The 17,448-nt window shown below is 31.2% G+C and overlaps 1 protein-coding gene across 1 annotated transcript in view; it reads right to left on the bottom strand.

The window, feature by feature from the left end:
• Nucleotides 1–17,448, bottom strand: part of LOC106468659 (ubiquitin carboxyl-terminal hydrolase 48-like) — an 82,269-nt gene that overhangs the window by 58,070 nt on the left and 6,751 nt on the right. The window contains exons 2-11 of the mRNA XM_013929096.2: nt 15,203–15,355; nt 14,661–14,781; nt 14,141–14,200; nt 12,527–12,611; nt 11,269–11,398; nt 9,947–9,998; nt 9,418–9,542; nt 8,486–8,594; nt 7,601–7,817; nt 2,709–2,891 (exon numbers count right to left, since the gene is read on the bottom strand). Coding sequence (XP_013784550.1) covers nt 2,709–2,891; nt 7,601–7,817; nt 8,486–8,594; nt 9,418–9,542; nt 9,947–9,998; nt 11,269–11,398; nt 12,527–12,611; nt 14,141–14,200; nt 14,661–14,781; nt 15,203–15,336 — 1,216 coding nt within the window. The 5' untranslated portion in view covers nt 15,337–15,355. The remainder of the gene's footprint in view (nt 1–2,708; nt 2,892–7,600; nt 7,818–8,485; nt 8,595–9,417; nt 9,543–9,946; nt 9,999–11,268; nt 11,399–12,526; nt 12,612–14,140; nt 14,201–14,660; nt 14,782–15,202; nt 15,356–17,448) is intronic.

Genomic DNA, 17,448 nt, shown 5'->3' with positions numbered 1-17,448 from the left:
ATATGGAGTCAGAGTCTTGCCTTCTGACTAGCCTAAGTGCAAGATGATTTTTACGTTAAGATTAAAAATGCATTTTTTCATTTTATAGATTTCAAATTTCATTTGTATAACCTCTAGAACCTCCTAAAGTATAGCAAAAATTGTTTTTCAGTAAAATTTATATTTCATTTGTTATTTTCTGTACCCTAATCCTAAATAAGCTTGGTCTAATCGACTGATCTTGTAACCACTATGAAAACGAGAAAAAGATCTAAATTAACTTTTTTCTTTCTAGAATGACTGCATATTGTAACAGAAAGTGACAATTGTTTATTCTAAAAACCCTTAAACTCGTAACAGTTTCCTTATGATTTTATTTAATTTTATTGTCTTTGAACCATGTCTAATGAATAAACCTGCGTAACAAGTTAGAAATCACCAATAATAAGCATGTATAGCTCAAATTACTGCATTGAATTAGATAATCCACGAGCTTTTCACATGCATACCTCGTGGACAAACGTTTTTATTTATTTTCTTATTTAATCTAATAAGTTTCTCATTTTTACATTTTAGTTACTTTTATAACAATAAGTAAAAATATACATAAAACAAGTAATTTAATACCGATTTTTGGGTCTTGTACTTTTTTCAGTCAAAGACTTGAAGTGTTGATAAAAGTTAACCCTAATTTTTGCTAGGGTTGTTGTGAGAACTTTACTGGATTCATATTTATTTCAAATATTTAACTTGAAACAAAAAATAATAACACATACAAATATACAATGTCCTGTAACTATTATAATTTAACTGGCTTTCTATCTAAGTTATAAGTGTATTAAAATAAGACCCTTAGCTGGTCGAGCTGAACTTGGTGATAGATACTTTGAATCTGTGTGCTGAATAACCAAAAGCTGTTGAAAGAATGAGCCACTACTTTAAATAAATTAGCAAAATAATATCTTCTACTTTTGTTGGTTATAAATAATGCAATAGCAAAGGTCAGAGGAGATTATTAAAATTTTTTGAAAGACAGTAGTGTTATGAGAGAATGGGTTGGAGGCTATAAAGTTTGATTATATCTTAGCAATATCTAGCATTAAAACTCAGAAGTATGAATAGGAGTGGAATGATTAACTAAAATGTGGAATTCAGAGTGAACATGTATCATGTCATACAAAAAATGAAGACTGAGGATTTATTTAAATATTTCCTTTTGAAATTAAGAAATTAAAACTTGTATAATATTAAAATTTGATTTATTAACTATGTATTGATACCAAGTTTACAGACATAAATTTATAATAAAGTAGTTTAATTATGTTTTGAATGTAAATCTGTAAAAAGGTCATGACATGCATACTTTTCCTTACCTGATCAAGAGGATTAATAAAAACATTGGCCAGTTCTTCTTATTGTTACAAACAATGCTTAGTAATAAACTAACCCCAATATCTACTCAAAAATTCCCATGCTTTTAACACTAATGTGATTTTTTTAAACAAGGTAAGAACAGACTTGTATTCAATTGATATTACTTTTGCAAAAAAAACAACAACTGAAGTTTATAACTCCTTAGTTACAACACATAAAAACCATTTTATCAAATTACCCCTTTGTGTAAAAGTGTAATAGTGTCAAAACACTATTTCTAATAACAATAAATAGAAAATTTAGAAGGTATCACAAATAATTTAGTACGTTTAGTCTTTCATTGCAGTTTGCCTCGATTAAAAATAATAATCCTGGTATATAAATATCTTATTTGCTAAACATTTAAACATTCTGTTCAGTTAGCATTAACATATGTTTGTGTTTGTTTGTTTTAAAGCAAAGCCACATTGAGCTATCTGCTGTGTCCACTGCAGGACAGTGGACAAATCCCAGATTTTAGCATTGTAAGTTCGTAAACATCAGAGAACAACATGTGTTTGAAAGATCTATTACAGGCTTTGTTTGTTTGTTTTTAATTATGCACAAAGCTACACAAGGGCTATCTGCGCTCTGCCCACCAAGGGTATCGAAACCCGGTTTCTAGCGTTGTAAGTCAGCAGACATACTGCTGTGCCACTGGAGGGCGACTATTACAGGCAACATGTTTTAGGTGGTATAGAAGTATACATCACAATGTGCTTGAGCTTCCAAATACAAAAATCATTCTGTCATAACCCAGAAAAAACTAACATTAGTAACTTGTGTCCATTCTTCCAGATCTTTAATGATCGAGAATTTAAAAGAAGTTTGCATTCTACTATTTAAAATTTGACTGATTTTGGATTTAGGAAAATATAAGAAACTTTTATAGCAGTACAGGATATCCCAAAAAAGCAGTCTGGTTAACCAAAAGTTTATTAAGAGTAGCCAAGTATTAAAACTAAAAAAAAATATTTACACAATTTAATGTATAAATATTCACATACTTAGGAGATTATGATATATAACCCAACATAACCATGGTGACGTCTTATTTTATACAACTACCATTTTCCATAGTTAAACATTTTTAAAAAACTGTACAGTATAGAGTTAGCTTCAAGCTCATTCTGAAAATTGGACTAAAAGCTTGCTATTATATTAGCTTTAATGGAGTGTAAGTAAACCTATTTTCTGTACCTTTCGCTAATACAGTTTATCTTGAGTTTTAAAGAATAACATTTAATAAATAACGTTCTGAAGCTGAAATGAAACAAAGCAAGTATATTAAATAAACACCCGTTTAAATAGCAAACCTTCAATGTTTTCTTCTGCTCCTAGCTGTAATTTCTTCCCCTCCATCTTTTCCACTGTTTCATCATTGAATTTGTACCATGCCCCAGACACACGGTCACGAATATGGGCCACATAGTGACCAGAATATGCACTTGGACCTCGATGGATCAAGACAGCACTTAAATCATACAAAACTGGACTTTCTGGAGAGAGAAAAAAAATGATTGTCCACATACAGAACTGAAATTGAAAATACCTTTCAATCATGATAAACGGAAGAAATCAAGTAAACGGTACTAAAGTCCGGTAAGTTATCAGTCTTTTAAATGCTGTATGTTTTGTCACTTTTAGGGTTAACTACTAAAAATATACATTTAATGTAATGAAAACGACCAAATGAATATAAAGTAGGAGGTAATGAGCCTTTATTTTTATTTTTTGGAGTTCAACATGGAATGAAACAGATAAAACTATTTATACATATGCTACAGACATAGTAAAAGAAGGAAACATAGACAGTAGGAAATAAATATCCTCTACAAAGATCAGTAGATAAATTACAGAATTATTATTTTATGCAATTATTTAAAAACTACTTTAAGTGAAGGGTACTTATTCACTTTGTTTGTTTTGTTTTGAATTTCGCACAAAGCTACACTAGGGATATCTGCACTAGCCATCCCTAATTTAGCAGTGTAAGACTAGAGGGAAGGTAGCTAGTCATCACTACCCACCGCCAACTCTTGAGCTACTCTTTTACCAACAAATAGTGGGACTGACCGTTACATTATAACGCTCCCATGGCTGAAAGGGCGAGCATGTTTGGTGGGACGAGGATTTGAATCCGCGACCCGCAGATTGCAAGTCGAGTACCCTAATCACCTGGCCATGCCGGGCCTATTCGCTATTGGATAATGTAATCCACTTGTAGCACCTTGGAGATGATCTGATTCATATTTATACCAACAGTTTGAAATTTACAAACTATTACACATGGATGAAATTTGTTATATTATTGAAAATAAGCTCTATGTTATCAGATCATAAAAAAAAAATGTATAATTGTGTAAACTTCAAAAACTGTATTTATTTCCCACTCTCTTATCTATTGCATTTTACTATGCCTGCAGCATATGTATAAATACTTTTATCTGTTTCGTTCCATGTTGAACTCCAAAGAAAAGGCGCATTATCTCCTACTCTACATTCATGTGTTTATTTTCATTAAAAACAACAACATATTTTTGCAATGACAGGAATGTTTTTAACACCTATGAAAAAAATGGGAGATGTTGAAGATATAAAGGCACTACTGAACATCAAATATAAAAAAAAAAGCCAGATATGAATTAGAAATATAGTGTTGTCCTAAATATTATGTTATCTTCTCAAATACGTACGTAAATTATTCTTATCTTAAACTATTTATTCATGTGGAAATATGATAATATAAATATTTTAATGTGTTCATTCTGTCGTGCTAACTATCAAAGAGTGACAGTTTTGATTTTGGCTTCAAACAAACGTGACTGGTGTGTTCATCACATCGAAACATGTGGCATACGGCACTACCTGTTCACATTATGATAAGTAAATATTTTTAATCTTCAAAACGTACGGCACTACCCATTCACATTATGATAAGTAAATACTTTTAATCTTGAAAACATACGGCACTACCCATTCACATTACGATAAGTAAATACTTTTAAGTGTTCACCTATTGAGTATAATGTTTAATAATGAATTTATGCTAACCTACTCTACTCTTTTTGTCCACATTTGCAATGTTGCCATTATAACAGTATGTAACAGAAATGGCAAAACAGTCTTTTTATTGCTAGGTACACAGGAAATAATAAACATTGGATAGATCCTTAATCTTACAGGACCTGCTGTTGTCATGTAATAGGAACTATTAAACATTGGAGAGATCCTTAATCTTACAGGACCTACTGTTGTTGTCATGTAATAGGAATCATTAAACACTGAATAGATCCTTAATCTTACAGGACCTGCTGTTGTCATGTAATAGGAACTCACCTTAATCTTACACCTCCTGTTGTTGTCGTGTAATAGGAACTATCATTGGATAGATCCTTAATCTTACAGGACCCCTGTTGTTGCTGTTGTCATGCAATAGGAATCACTAAACACTGGATAGATCATTAATCTTACAGAACCTGCTGTTGTAATGCAATAGGAATCATTAAACACTAGATAGATCCTTAATCTTACAGGACCTGCTGTTGTCATACAATAGGAATCATTAAACATTGGATAGATCCTTAATCTTACAGAACCTGCTGTTGTAATGCAATAGGAATCATTAAACACTAGATAGATCCTTAATCTTACAGGACCTGCTGTTGTCATACAATAGGAATCACTAAACACTGGATAGATCATTAATCTTACAGGACCTGCTGTTGTAATGCAATAGGAATCATTAAACACTAGATAGATCCTTAATCTTACAGGACCTCCTGTTACCATGTAATAGAAACATTGGAAAGATCCTTACTCTGATGGGGCCTTCTGTTGCCCATATGCCCACAGTAACCAGGTAAAAGTGGGCAAGAGACTATTCAAATAATTAAAATATTTCAACAAAATATATCAAGAAAAAGGGTTAAGCTCATGAAACATGATCAGATAGATTTTGGTGATACTCGTGACACTTACGTCAGAATAAGACTGACGATAATTGAACCAGCAGAGAAGGCTGTGAATAAAAGTAATGTCAGCCTCAGAGCAATGTAATTACTAGCTCTTGATGGTTCAGAGTTTTTCACAAAATCCTCTCAAAAATATGGTAAGGCAAACCAGAAAACATGACTATGAAGTTTTTAGTAGTTTTAATGGTTTTTTTCATAAAACAAATTTCTCTTAAATAACATGATGAGGAAACTTAAAAACCTGACTATACATTTTTAACAATTTTGAAAGATGTTTCATGAAAACCTGCTATGAATGTTTAAATAATTTTGACACGAGCTCTTATCTGATGCAAGTTATTTAGAGAATTTGTTGTAAATTTGTAGTTTTAGTATGCAATTCTATAGTGCGAAATTTTATAAGTGTCTCAGCGCTGTTGAACTGACAATATATGTAACTAACATAATCGTCTTTATCTATAGCGTTATATCTTGCTTTCTAAACTAGAAGTGGCCCATCTGACTGAAATTAAAAGTCAAATGAAAATTATTTTTTTAATAAATTATCCTGAGCTGGAACAGGAGAAAAGAAAATATTTTCATGAAGAAAACAAGATCTGGATAAACTATGTAATAAAACTATGTTTTATGTAATGAAATCAATAGCTTTTTATTATATTCTAACTTTATTGTATGAGTAAAAAAGGATTTTAAAATTAGTCAAAAAAATCTCAAAGATAAAAGTTTTTTGCACACAGTCACGATCTAATGCAAGTTTCTTATTTTCGAGTATGACAACAAACATTAGTTTATAATCTCCTATAACTAAAGCGGTAGTGCTTGATTTTGTTTTGAATTTCGTGCAAAGCCACTCAAGGGCTATCTGCACTAGCCGTCCCTAATTTAGCAGTGAAAGGCTAGATGGGAGGCAGCTAGTCTTCGCCACCTACCACCAACTCTTGGGCTACTCTTTTACCAACGATTTGTAAGATTGGCCATCACTTTATAATGCCTCCACAGCTAATAGGGAGAGCATATTTGGTGGGACGGGGATTCGAACCCGCGACCCTCAGATTGTGAGTCAAGCACCCTAACCACCTGGTAGAAGTAGTGCATACATTTTTTCTCTAAAATATAAAAAAAATGAAGATTCTAAACCATTCTAATTGTACTCTGATACATTTTGTGTGTTTAAATATAGCCCAAGATTTGGTGGTAGGTGGCGAAGACTAGCTGCTCCCATCTAGCCTTGCACTGCTCAGTATCACTGAATTGAATACTGTTACGTCTCTGTTCGTTAGTTAATTTTCCGTAAATTCGTTCCGACGAAACTTTAGCGACACAAGTCCTTTCTTAAATAAAACTGGTTTATTCTTTCCGAATACAACTTTACAATACACTTAATTTCAACAGTCGCTCTATAACAAAGCTATAACTCACGTCTCACATGGCCAACAATATTTTATCCGCATACATTCAATTACTCATTACCTCTGACTGCAGTTCAATTACTCATTGTTCCGTCACGTTGTGACCATCTTATATATACCAGACTACCCCTAATCTAGTAGTCTCCCGACAATTCACGAAGGAACAGGATATTTCTAGAAAAAGGTGGCGTGATACTAGTCATGTGACCTCGCTGACGCAACAATACCATTAAAATGTGGTAAGTATATCAACTTAACCTGTTTATTTCTGAAGACGATACTTGACTGTCAAAAAAGAATACTTCTCAACTGATTGGTTTTCTAACTATAAAGTATTGCTATGTCAATAAAAGTTACTTAGCTAGTGACATTATCTAACTATATATTGTCTTCTCCTATAATGATTTTATGAAAACAATACCAACAACACAGACATTGTTTAATATGCAAAAGGATTAATATACTTCAGATTAATATCAAAACTTAATGCTCAAATTTTTCACGGCAATAAAAATTTGTGCATTAATTGGATATACTGAACTTATATCAATTTTCTTAGTATTGTACCCAATGTTTTATGAGAGACATCCCCTTGAGGCAAATACGGCCTTAGTCTTTTTTCACATGTATAGCCTTCTTCATTGTTGTACAACATCCTTCTGGTGTGTACAGACTAAGGGTGTTGTACGTCAAGAATTTTGTTAGATCAAGAGGCAATGTCTTCAGGTTAATTGTTTACATGTACTCTGAATTGCAAACAGTTCTCAAACATCTGATGAAAAATAAATTTACTTAAAACTTAAAGCACTGTGTTGAATGAATTACCTGGTTTCTGTAAGTAGGCACTCATGTCCAATACTTCATGGAAGCGAATGAATGAGTTAAGCTTCTTCTTCTGACCTGTTTGTCGATCAAAGACAAATCGAAGTAACTGGATATTTAATACTGGAGGAAGATGAAGAAGCCGAATAAAGCGAGTTGCATCTTGTTTTAATTGACACTGGTCACAGAAGTATTGATTACTTCCTTCCAGTTTCTCGTCCTTAAAAACAAAAAACAGTCACACATTCATGCTAGCATTCTCAAGATTTCTAAAACTAGAAACACAAAAACAGGACACAATATTAATATTCACAAAGTAGGGCTAACTCTAGTTAAGCCTACTTGTAGAAGTTAAGAGCAGTATCTATTTCCTATAACTCATTTAACTGGAAGTCCTTTCTTAGAGCTTTCTATTAAATAACATCTTAGAATATTGTAAATGTATGTTAAAAAACATTTATCTTCTATTGAGAGAAAATATGATAAAAGGCTTAATCTATATTTTTCCGAAACTGTGATAAAAAAACAACACCTGCGAAGAGCAAAGCAGTAAGTGTTTCATCATGAGTAATCAAAGTGGTGGATTTAATTGAATTCTAAGAACATAGTTTATGAACATTTTTAAAATTTACTAGGTTAAATTAAATAAAAAGCACAAGCAATATGCAATTCATCTGTATTAACATTTTCAATTTAATTTGTACAAGTTTCTATGAATGAGAGCAAACACTGGCTAGAACTTATTTAAAAAGGGTTAAAAGAAGTTTAAAATTAAGCCTCTTGCTACTTGCTAGGTCTTCAATTAATCATTACATTTGCTTGGGGTCAAATAACTTTATCTAAAAAAAGCAAATGTAGAGGAAGGATATCAAATATACTTTGCTGTACCTGTAAAAACTCTTGGAGAGAACCATGTATATCTTTGTGGCCTTTGATGTTCAAACAAAGTTCATAGAACCTAGAGGGCCTTGCTGACTCAGTACAACATTTATGGCACCTTGTTAACAAAAAAAAACATAATGCTGAAATGCAAAAAGTATTATAAAAATATCAGCAATATAAAATGAAAAATATATCTATTTCTTTTCAGTATTGCATCTTTAGCATACAAAAGTTACGTACTCTTTGGTGATGCATGACTGCCTTTGTTGGGAAGAAGGGTGTAAAAAAAAGAAGCTATATCAAACAAACATAATTCCTAGTTGGAAAAAGCAAAGGGTGAATGTGCCCCTTCTGACTTTTATGTTAGATTCCTATTAGGTGATAGCTTCAAAATTTTAAGAAACAGATAATCATTTTCAACTGTTCCTCTTTATGACAAGATCTTTTATGAGTTGACAAATTGCAACTTTTTTGTGATGATCAAACTGTTGGACTCATCAACTTGTGAGTGGTGCCAAATGAACAATCTCAGTTCTGAGGTTTGCACAAAAGTAACAATTTTCACTCAACCCCTTAGAGAACCCACGTATTTTGCAAAAACCCTTTTACAGGGACTCCCCAAAAGCAGACCCCAAATTAGGCATTGATTTACATTAAATCGTGTAAATAAGTAGGCCTACTAATCACCGTTTGTAACTTGATTAAATAAATTAAACTTGCATTACAGCAGCAATGATCATTACACTGAAAAAAGGTGAAATAGTAGTTCGATTATTAAATTTTCATTATAGTGACTCTGTAAATGTGGGCCAGAGGATCGTAGATTTGCTAGTAAATATATATGTGTTTCAAAAACAATTTTCTTATTTAAAAAAAATACCTTAAAAAGAAGAAAAGCTATTCAAATTCTTTAACTTTGCAATTCATTGATAAATTACCTTGTTATGTAAGCATATTCTCCACTGTACAACTGTTGAATAATGTTTTTGACAAAAGGGTGAGTTTGATACGATAACTTGTCTTCTAACAGGGAAATAAAGAGTTGACTGAACTCTTGTGCATCCTAGCAACAAAACACAATGATTATATTAAACAGTATCCTAGCAACAAAACACAATGATAATAAGAAATAGTATCCTAGCAACAAAACACAATGATTATACGAAATAGTATCCTAGAAACAAACAAAAAATATTTTAATTTTAGTAATGAAAACAATATTAACAGTCAGTAGGATAAAAACAAGAAAATAACTTTAGCTTTATAAAAATAAAACAGAAAGATGGCAGCAAATATGAAATTTAATTTGTAGCATTAAAAAAAATATATATACAGTAATTATTTACGGATTATATATATATTTATTTAAAAAAAAATAGACTAACGTTTTAGAATAATAATACTCTAACAGAAACTGAATTTTTCAGCAACAGGTAAACCCAATGAGTTAGAATAAAACTATTAGTTTCTCGTCACACTTAGACCAAGGCAATTGATAAATTGTGTTGGATCAATGTACCTGTAGAAATGTAAAGAAACTATGTTAAGTTTTATTATGAAGCATAAGTTTTAAATGTGAAGGAAAATATTAAATATATTTCGTCTCATACAAATATCAGAAGATATGGAAAGCAGTGAATGATAAACTGCATGGCATAATCACATGAAATAAACTCTCCAAGTATTTTGGAGTGATTTTGTTTATGACAAACTTTGTTCAGTTCTGTGTTGTTTTTCCCAAATTAAGATAAATGTTCTTACAAAACATTACTGAAATTTGGTATATATAAAAAGACCATGATTACAATTTATAAAATTTTACAAATTTTTTAAAACTATTTTTTGAACGTGTTTTCAATTTGTGTTATTTTTTATCTAAATTTTCTAAATATTTATCTTTGAATGTGAGCAATAAATAATGGAATTTATAATTAGGTTTAATATACACAGAATATTCTTGTACAAATTACAAAAAGCAAATGTAAAATAAATATAAAATACAAAAGACAAATATGAAAAGCATCTATGGTTTGTGGAACCTCACCACATCTGGTCATAATCTATCTGACAACTGTGCATTTTCACAATAGTCCTGCAGCATAGTTTCCATTGCAAAAGGATCTGTCATAATACAGTTATGTCTAAAGCACACCATTGCTTTCTACGTGCCTTCCCTAAGCCAGCTAGTATTGGCTAAGTCTATCATGTGACTTATTTACATATTCAAATGTTTTTTTATATAGTGCATTAAGCTCATAATGCATTGCATTTTCTAACAGTCTAAGTTCAGGAAAACATGCATAAAAACAAAGCAATGAAATGTAGTATTTTTTAATTATACTTATATATATATACACCTACACTACCACTGTAAATTCTTATCAACAAGCTATATAAATATATGTGTGTGTGTTCTGGGACAAAAACACCACCACAGCATTCTGTGTAAATATGTTTCAGAGTATTAAGAAACACAACACATATTCAGCCTGAATACCATGACTAATACTATAAAACACTCAGTTAATGGATAATAAACACATTGAGCACATTATAACTTACACCTGTTTATTAAAAACTAGTCTTTAATTAATTACAAGCACATGCAGAGATCTATTTACTGATAACTTTAACACCACACTTATATTTGTTTGGAGATAAAAAGTCATACTACCAAATATTAAGGTTTTTTTTCTCTTTAACTTTGTTTTCTATGAAACTTTTTTTTTCTTCGGTGGCATATAAGAATCTTAAATTTTACATAAGCATATTTACAAGAATCACCTTACTTTCTCTCACTAAACTGTAGTAAGGCGAAAATCAGCTGTAGGTGACCTATACAGGATGAAGGAGAATAAACACCTTCCCCCTCATTTCCGTTAGTCGAGTGTTCTTTCTCCCCTCTTTCATCTTTAGTACCTTCAAGGATTTGAAAATACACAAATTAGCCAATGACATATAAATTGGATTACCTTTACAAACGTAACATATTACTTTGAAACACAAGATTATGAATTAAGATTTCATGAGCAGGTAACAGTTTACTAAGATTTTCTTAATTTAATGCAGTGTTCCTTTTTCAAAATTGATTAATACAGGATTTTCTACTGACCTTTATTGTGGGCTGTATTTAAAAAGTTTGAAATTGTTTTGTTTGTTGTTAAGCTCAAAACTGCACAATGGACTGTATGAACTATGCTCATCACAGGGATCAACCCCAAATTTTAGCATCATAAGCCCTCAAGATTACAACTTTCTCAAACTTACTTGTTAGTTTAACTAATTACAACTTCCTCAAAACTTACTTGTTAGTTTAACTAATTACAACTTTCTCTAAACTTACTTGTTAGTTTAACTAATTAGAACTTCTTCAAAACTTACTTGTTAGTTTAACTAATTACAACTTCCTCAAAACTTACTTGTTAGTTTAACTAATTACAACTTTCTCTAAACTTACTTGTTAGTTTAACTAATTAGAACTTCCTCAAAACTTATTTGTTAGTTTAATTAATTACAACTTTCTTGAAACTTACTTGTTAGTTTAATTAACTACAACTTTCTCAAAACTTACTTGTTAGTTTAATGAATCACAACTTTCTAGAAGCTTACTTGTTAGTTTAATGAATCACAACTTTCTAGAAGCTTACTTGTTAGTTTAACTAATTACAATGTTAGTTTAACTAATTAGAACTTCCTCAAAACTTATTTGTTAGTTTAATTAATTACAACTTTCTTGAAACTTACTTGTTAGTTTAATTAACTACAACTTTCTCAAAACTTACTTGTTAGTTTAATGAATCACAACTTTCTAGAAGCTTACTTGTTAGTTTAACTAATTACAACTTTCTCTAAACTTACTTGTTAGTTTAACTAATTACAACTTTCTCTAAACTTACTTGTTAGTTTAACTAATTACAACTTTCTCTAAACTTACTTGTTAGTTTAACTAATTACAACTTCTCTAAACTTACTTGTTAGTTTAACTAATTACAACTTTCTCTAAACTTACTTGTTAGTTTAATTAACTACAACTTTCTAGAAACTTACTTGTTAAAGCTACCAACTCTTGTGGATCATCTTCACGCTTCCACTGATAGATGGCTCTTCTAAACAGAGGGTTGTGATACCATACCTATTTGGCAGAATCATAAAGAATGTGAAACAATTAAACTGAGATTTAATCACTCAAAAGCTGTTTTTCTGTTTCAACATTTAGTAAGACATTTTGAAACAGCTAAGCAAGAAATGACAGAACTTCATCTGGTTAACATTCATTTCCAAAAATGAAGAAAAGGATCAGACAGTATTTTAACTGTTAGCAAATCATCTGAAGATAAAACTGTAAGTAAGCCTTCAAGTTTAAACATCAATGCTTGACAATGTATTGACTGTAAGTAAATTATTTTCAGGTTTTGATGAAAATCAACCAAAAGAGATTGAAATGAAAAAGTCAGCTTCAAGTACGAGAAGCAGAGAATAACAGAAGTTCATCCATTTTAAGTCATCTACAGGTCTTAGAAACAAGTGTTAACACAGATTTGATTGTTGTTACATCATCTTTAGGACTTAGAAATAGAAACAAGAGTTAATGATATTGTCTAATAGATTGCTTAGGCAGAGTATTCATGATGAGTTCACTAGAATGGGCAGAAATTGCCTGCTGTAGAAAAAACACAAGTGTAGAGGATGACACTTTAAATTCTTCCAAAATATGAAAGACAGAAGACTTTCAAAATGTCATCCTCTAAACATGTAATTTTTCCTCAACAAGCAGTTGCCACCTATTCTAGTGTATTCAGCAAGAGTCAACAAGTGTTTTAATTGTTAATAACTAACCTTCAAGTTTTATAAAGAAGCTTCATCATCTTCAACTTTTGGAAACAACGAGAGAAATAGTTTTCAATTGTGTTAGTATAATCATCTTCAGGTTTTAGAAACAGTGAGTTAAGAAGGTTTTAATTGTTAATAACTCATCTTGAAGTTTTAGTAATGAGAATGAACAGCCTTTTAACTGTTAGCAAGTCATCTTAAGGTGTGAAACCTTAAAATAAATTGTTAGCTGCCAAAACGCATCAGTTCTGTATCTCCCATATCTATGACTGACTTGTTAATAGTCCAAACAGTATCATTTCTTGAATGTCTACATCTTAACATGTTTCAACGTAAATAATATTAAAGAAAATTTTACATGAAGTACAAAAATGCATCAATCAATGTATTACCTTTCTCTGATCACGCGTCATGACAACTATTGTCGTTTGTAAATCCATATGCAACAGCCGAAGCCAATAAAAATGGCATGTTCCCATTTGTAGAAAAACCACTAGTACTTTCTGCAGTCATCACAATAAACCAACAGTGTGTGTATTTAATACATTTCTCAAAATTTAACTGAAGCTTTGAACTCTCTCTCTCTTGCATTTATGGTTTTATTTTGGCTATTGTACTAGTACCACTATTTAAGCCTAAATTATAAGCAATAAACTGTCCTATATTCCTTTCTGATAAATCTCATTAGGACTACTCATTTTCATCATAAACAAAACTTCTCAAAAGTTACACTCAGTGTAGCTTATAACAGATAAATATATAATATATTATCATGCATTTTCCCGTGTCTTCTAAAAACAAATGATTTTTAAAACCTAAATGTTTCTATACCTGAAGAAAGCTATTTACGTAACATGTTGCCCCGAGGTTTTTCAAGCCAACAAAAGAACCCTGAAATATAAATAAATGGTTTAATTAAAATTTAAATTAAAATTTCACACACATCCAAGCAAAGCCACAAGTAGTTTTATGGTAAAAGTATCCCGGAAAGAACAACAAATGTACATTAATAAACACAAAAAATATATTTCGACAAGTTATACTTATAGCCACATATACTTTAAAATGTTGAAAGTGAGGATAGCACACTCACAACAGGCTGTAAATTTACAGTATTATTCATTTTCGATTTTCTTTCTCTCTCTCTTTCAAAACATTTTTTTTATGTAAATAACATATACATAGATTGTGTGTATAAGCATACACGTAAAGCAAACGTAAATAACACGTGCATGTTTGTTCTATACACATACTATAGATTTTTTCAGAGATTTATTTATATTCTTCTTCACAAGGTATTTTCTTGTAATATAAACAAATATTTTTAAAGAATACCGTGTTATTTGACTACCTGTGCTCTACGTTCGGAATTAGGATCATCAATTTCATGCCAATCCTCGTCTGCGATATCTTGAAGCCAATTTCTTTCTCCTAACCCAACAAGGCAACGAGGGTTACCTTTGCAGTTTCTTCTAGAAATGAAAACTGGTATTATATTTCTACAAAGTTAGAAAGATTCAGGGTAGAAACCTTGTATCAAAAACTGTCAAACTTTAAATACTACCAGACTGTTAAAAATTATTCTAACTCAAGCCTGATTTTACAATTATCATCAATCAAATGTACAATTTATCTCAACTGAAATGCGAATTTTTAGAGCATTACATCAGTACTATAGGAAAAGACTCTACTAGAAGGAGTTTTTAAGCAGATTTCTGTACAAACTGATCAAAAGCAATAAAAGTTAAATCAAAATTGACAAATTATGTAATAAATACGTCTCACAAGTTGGAAGGCTGACAATAAATCCAACCCATTTAACTTTACTTGTTTTCTGTGAATAATGAGAAGTTTTAGAAACACAAACAGAAAAGCTGTGAATTATAATTCTACCTGCACGAAGTTGGTTTGCATGGTTTGAGCTTGACTCTGTAAGCTGTCTCGATGTGTTCAGATGTGATATTATTAGGCTCAACCTTTTCTGCCCATTCCCAGGCAGCTTTATCCAGCTGTTGCTTGCTTGGCATCTGAATGAAACTATCCCACCTGGATAAAACAAAAAAGAAACTTGAATTTAGTTGATTTGAAATACACAAGAACTTCAAGAAACTGGCTTACAAGTAAGTGAAGATACAGATGTGAAGTCACTTTATTGATACCAGGTGGCCTTCTATCATAAAAAGTGTGAATCTGAACATTGTAAATATATCAGATGTCACGGATTTATCAAAAAAAACTTAAGACTGGATTTGTTAAATTATAATTATTGTAAATACAATGTTAACATGAATAATCAACTTTCACAACACCATTGTTGTTCGAAGAACTTATGAAAAGACTAACTGACAGAAGTACATTTGTACCATTGAGGTAAACCAACAAATAAACTAGGCCAACCTAAATACATAAAAATATTTTAAAACATATCAAGTCAACTTAGTAATCAGATTTTGTGCAAAAGTAGATTTTTATCTCAACTTAAACATGACACTAATTACACTGGAACACAATTATTTCCCTCTGGAATAGTATGTGCTGTTAGTTTGAATACTTTTAACTCAAGAACCAGCATGGTTAGTTTAGTATACAGGTGTAACTTGTATGGGGTCAGAGGGACCCCACACTGGCATTCTAGGGTTAAACTTTTGTTTGATACATATATTACACATAAATTACATTTAACTTGAATTAATTATTTTTGATTTTTTTTTCTGCAATAGAAATGATCTCATTAGGCTAAATTAACCTTTGGCCAGTCTACCTTACTTTTCTTAAATTATTAATTTCTGATCAAATACAAGTTCAGTAAGTCAAAACACAGAAATAGCTATATATTCCACCAGAAATCAAAATAGTAGGCATACAGTTTCCTGGACTGTTTTTTACAAATAGCATCTCAATCACTATGTCTGTCATATCCCAGCTGACCTGAACAGCCCTAACACTTCGTCAGCATTGAATATAGCAAATATATGAATGGTTGACATATTCTTATTATACACTTGCCTTTCATTTAGAAGTTCTTACTAATAATAAATCATAAACAGACTATTTACATTCAAGAGGTTCTTGAGATTATGTGGTATTGTTTTACAAATAAACATATGAAAGACTCTGGTTTGGAAAGTGGCAATTTAGACCTTGCTCTGAATACTGTAAAGGATATGATTAAAATAATCAGTTTTACAAGAACACTTGAGCTTTATTAATAATAATATTAATAATAGCTTTATTAATAATAATATTAATAATAGCTTTAATAATAATAATATTAATAATAGCTTTATTACCTTTAGTTTTACATCAGTAGTTAGAAAGGTTTTGGAGAGTGTGATTAAAGATGCATTTTAACAAATCTTCTGACATTCTTTGAGGATGTTACTGAGAGAGTTGATGAAGGAAATACTGTGGATTTGGTTTACCTTGATTTTCAGAAAGTGTTTGATAAGGTGCCTCACAAAAGACTTGTTACAAACATTCAATCTGTGGGTGTGGGGGAAACGTTATCAAATTGATTAGAAAATTGGCTGGAGAGTAGAAAGCAGAGACTAGTAATAAATGGAGTTAGATCTGACTAGATCACAGTTACAAGTGGTGTACCTCAGGGCTCTGTGCTGGGTCCTCTGCTGTTTGTGATTTACATTAATGATATTGACTCTGGAATGACTAATAAAATTTTGAAGTTTGCAGATGACATTACAATTTTTGGGGTGGCTAACTGTATCAAAGATGCTGCAGACTTACAGAAAGATTTAGATCATTTGATGCATTGGGCCAATACGTGGCAGATCATGTTTAACTATCCAAAATGTAAGGTGATACATGTAGGTTTTCACAATTCAAATTATTGTTACAAGTTAAATGGGAATACATTAAATACTGTGGTCGAAGAAAAATATCTTGGTGTTGTGATAAAAATATCACTTAAGTCATCTAAACAGTGTATTGTAACCAGCAATAGGGCTAATAGGATTTTGGGTAGCATCTATAGAAATACTGAATACAAGACAAGAGATATTATTGTTTCACTGTATAGATCACTTGTAAGGCCTCCTCATTTAGAATACTGTGTACAGGTTTGGGCTCCCTTCCTCAAGAAGGACATTGAATTTTTGGAGGTTTATAGAAGTGCCACTATA

Source organism: Limulus polyphemus, unplaced genomic scaffold (assembly GCF_000517525.1).
Source record: "Limulus polyphemus unplaced genomic scaffold, Limulus_polyphemus-2.1.2 Scaffold3102, whole genome shotgun sequence".
NCBI lineage: Eukaryota > Metazoa > Arthropoda > Merostomata > Xiphosura > Limulidae > Limulus > Limulus polyphemus.
The sequence above is the reverse complement of the archived record's forward strand: the minus strand, read 5'-3'. Positions and strand labels throughout refer to the sequence as shown.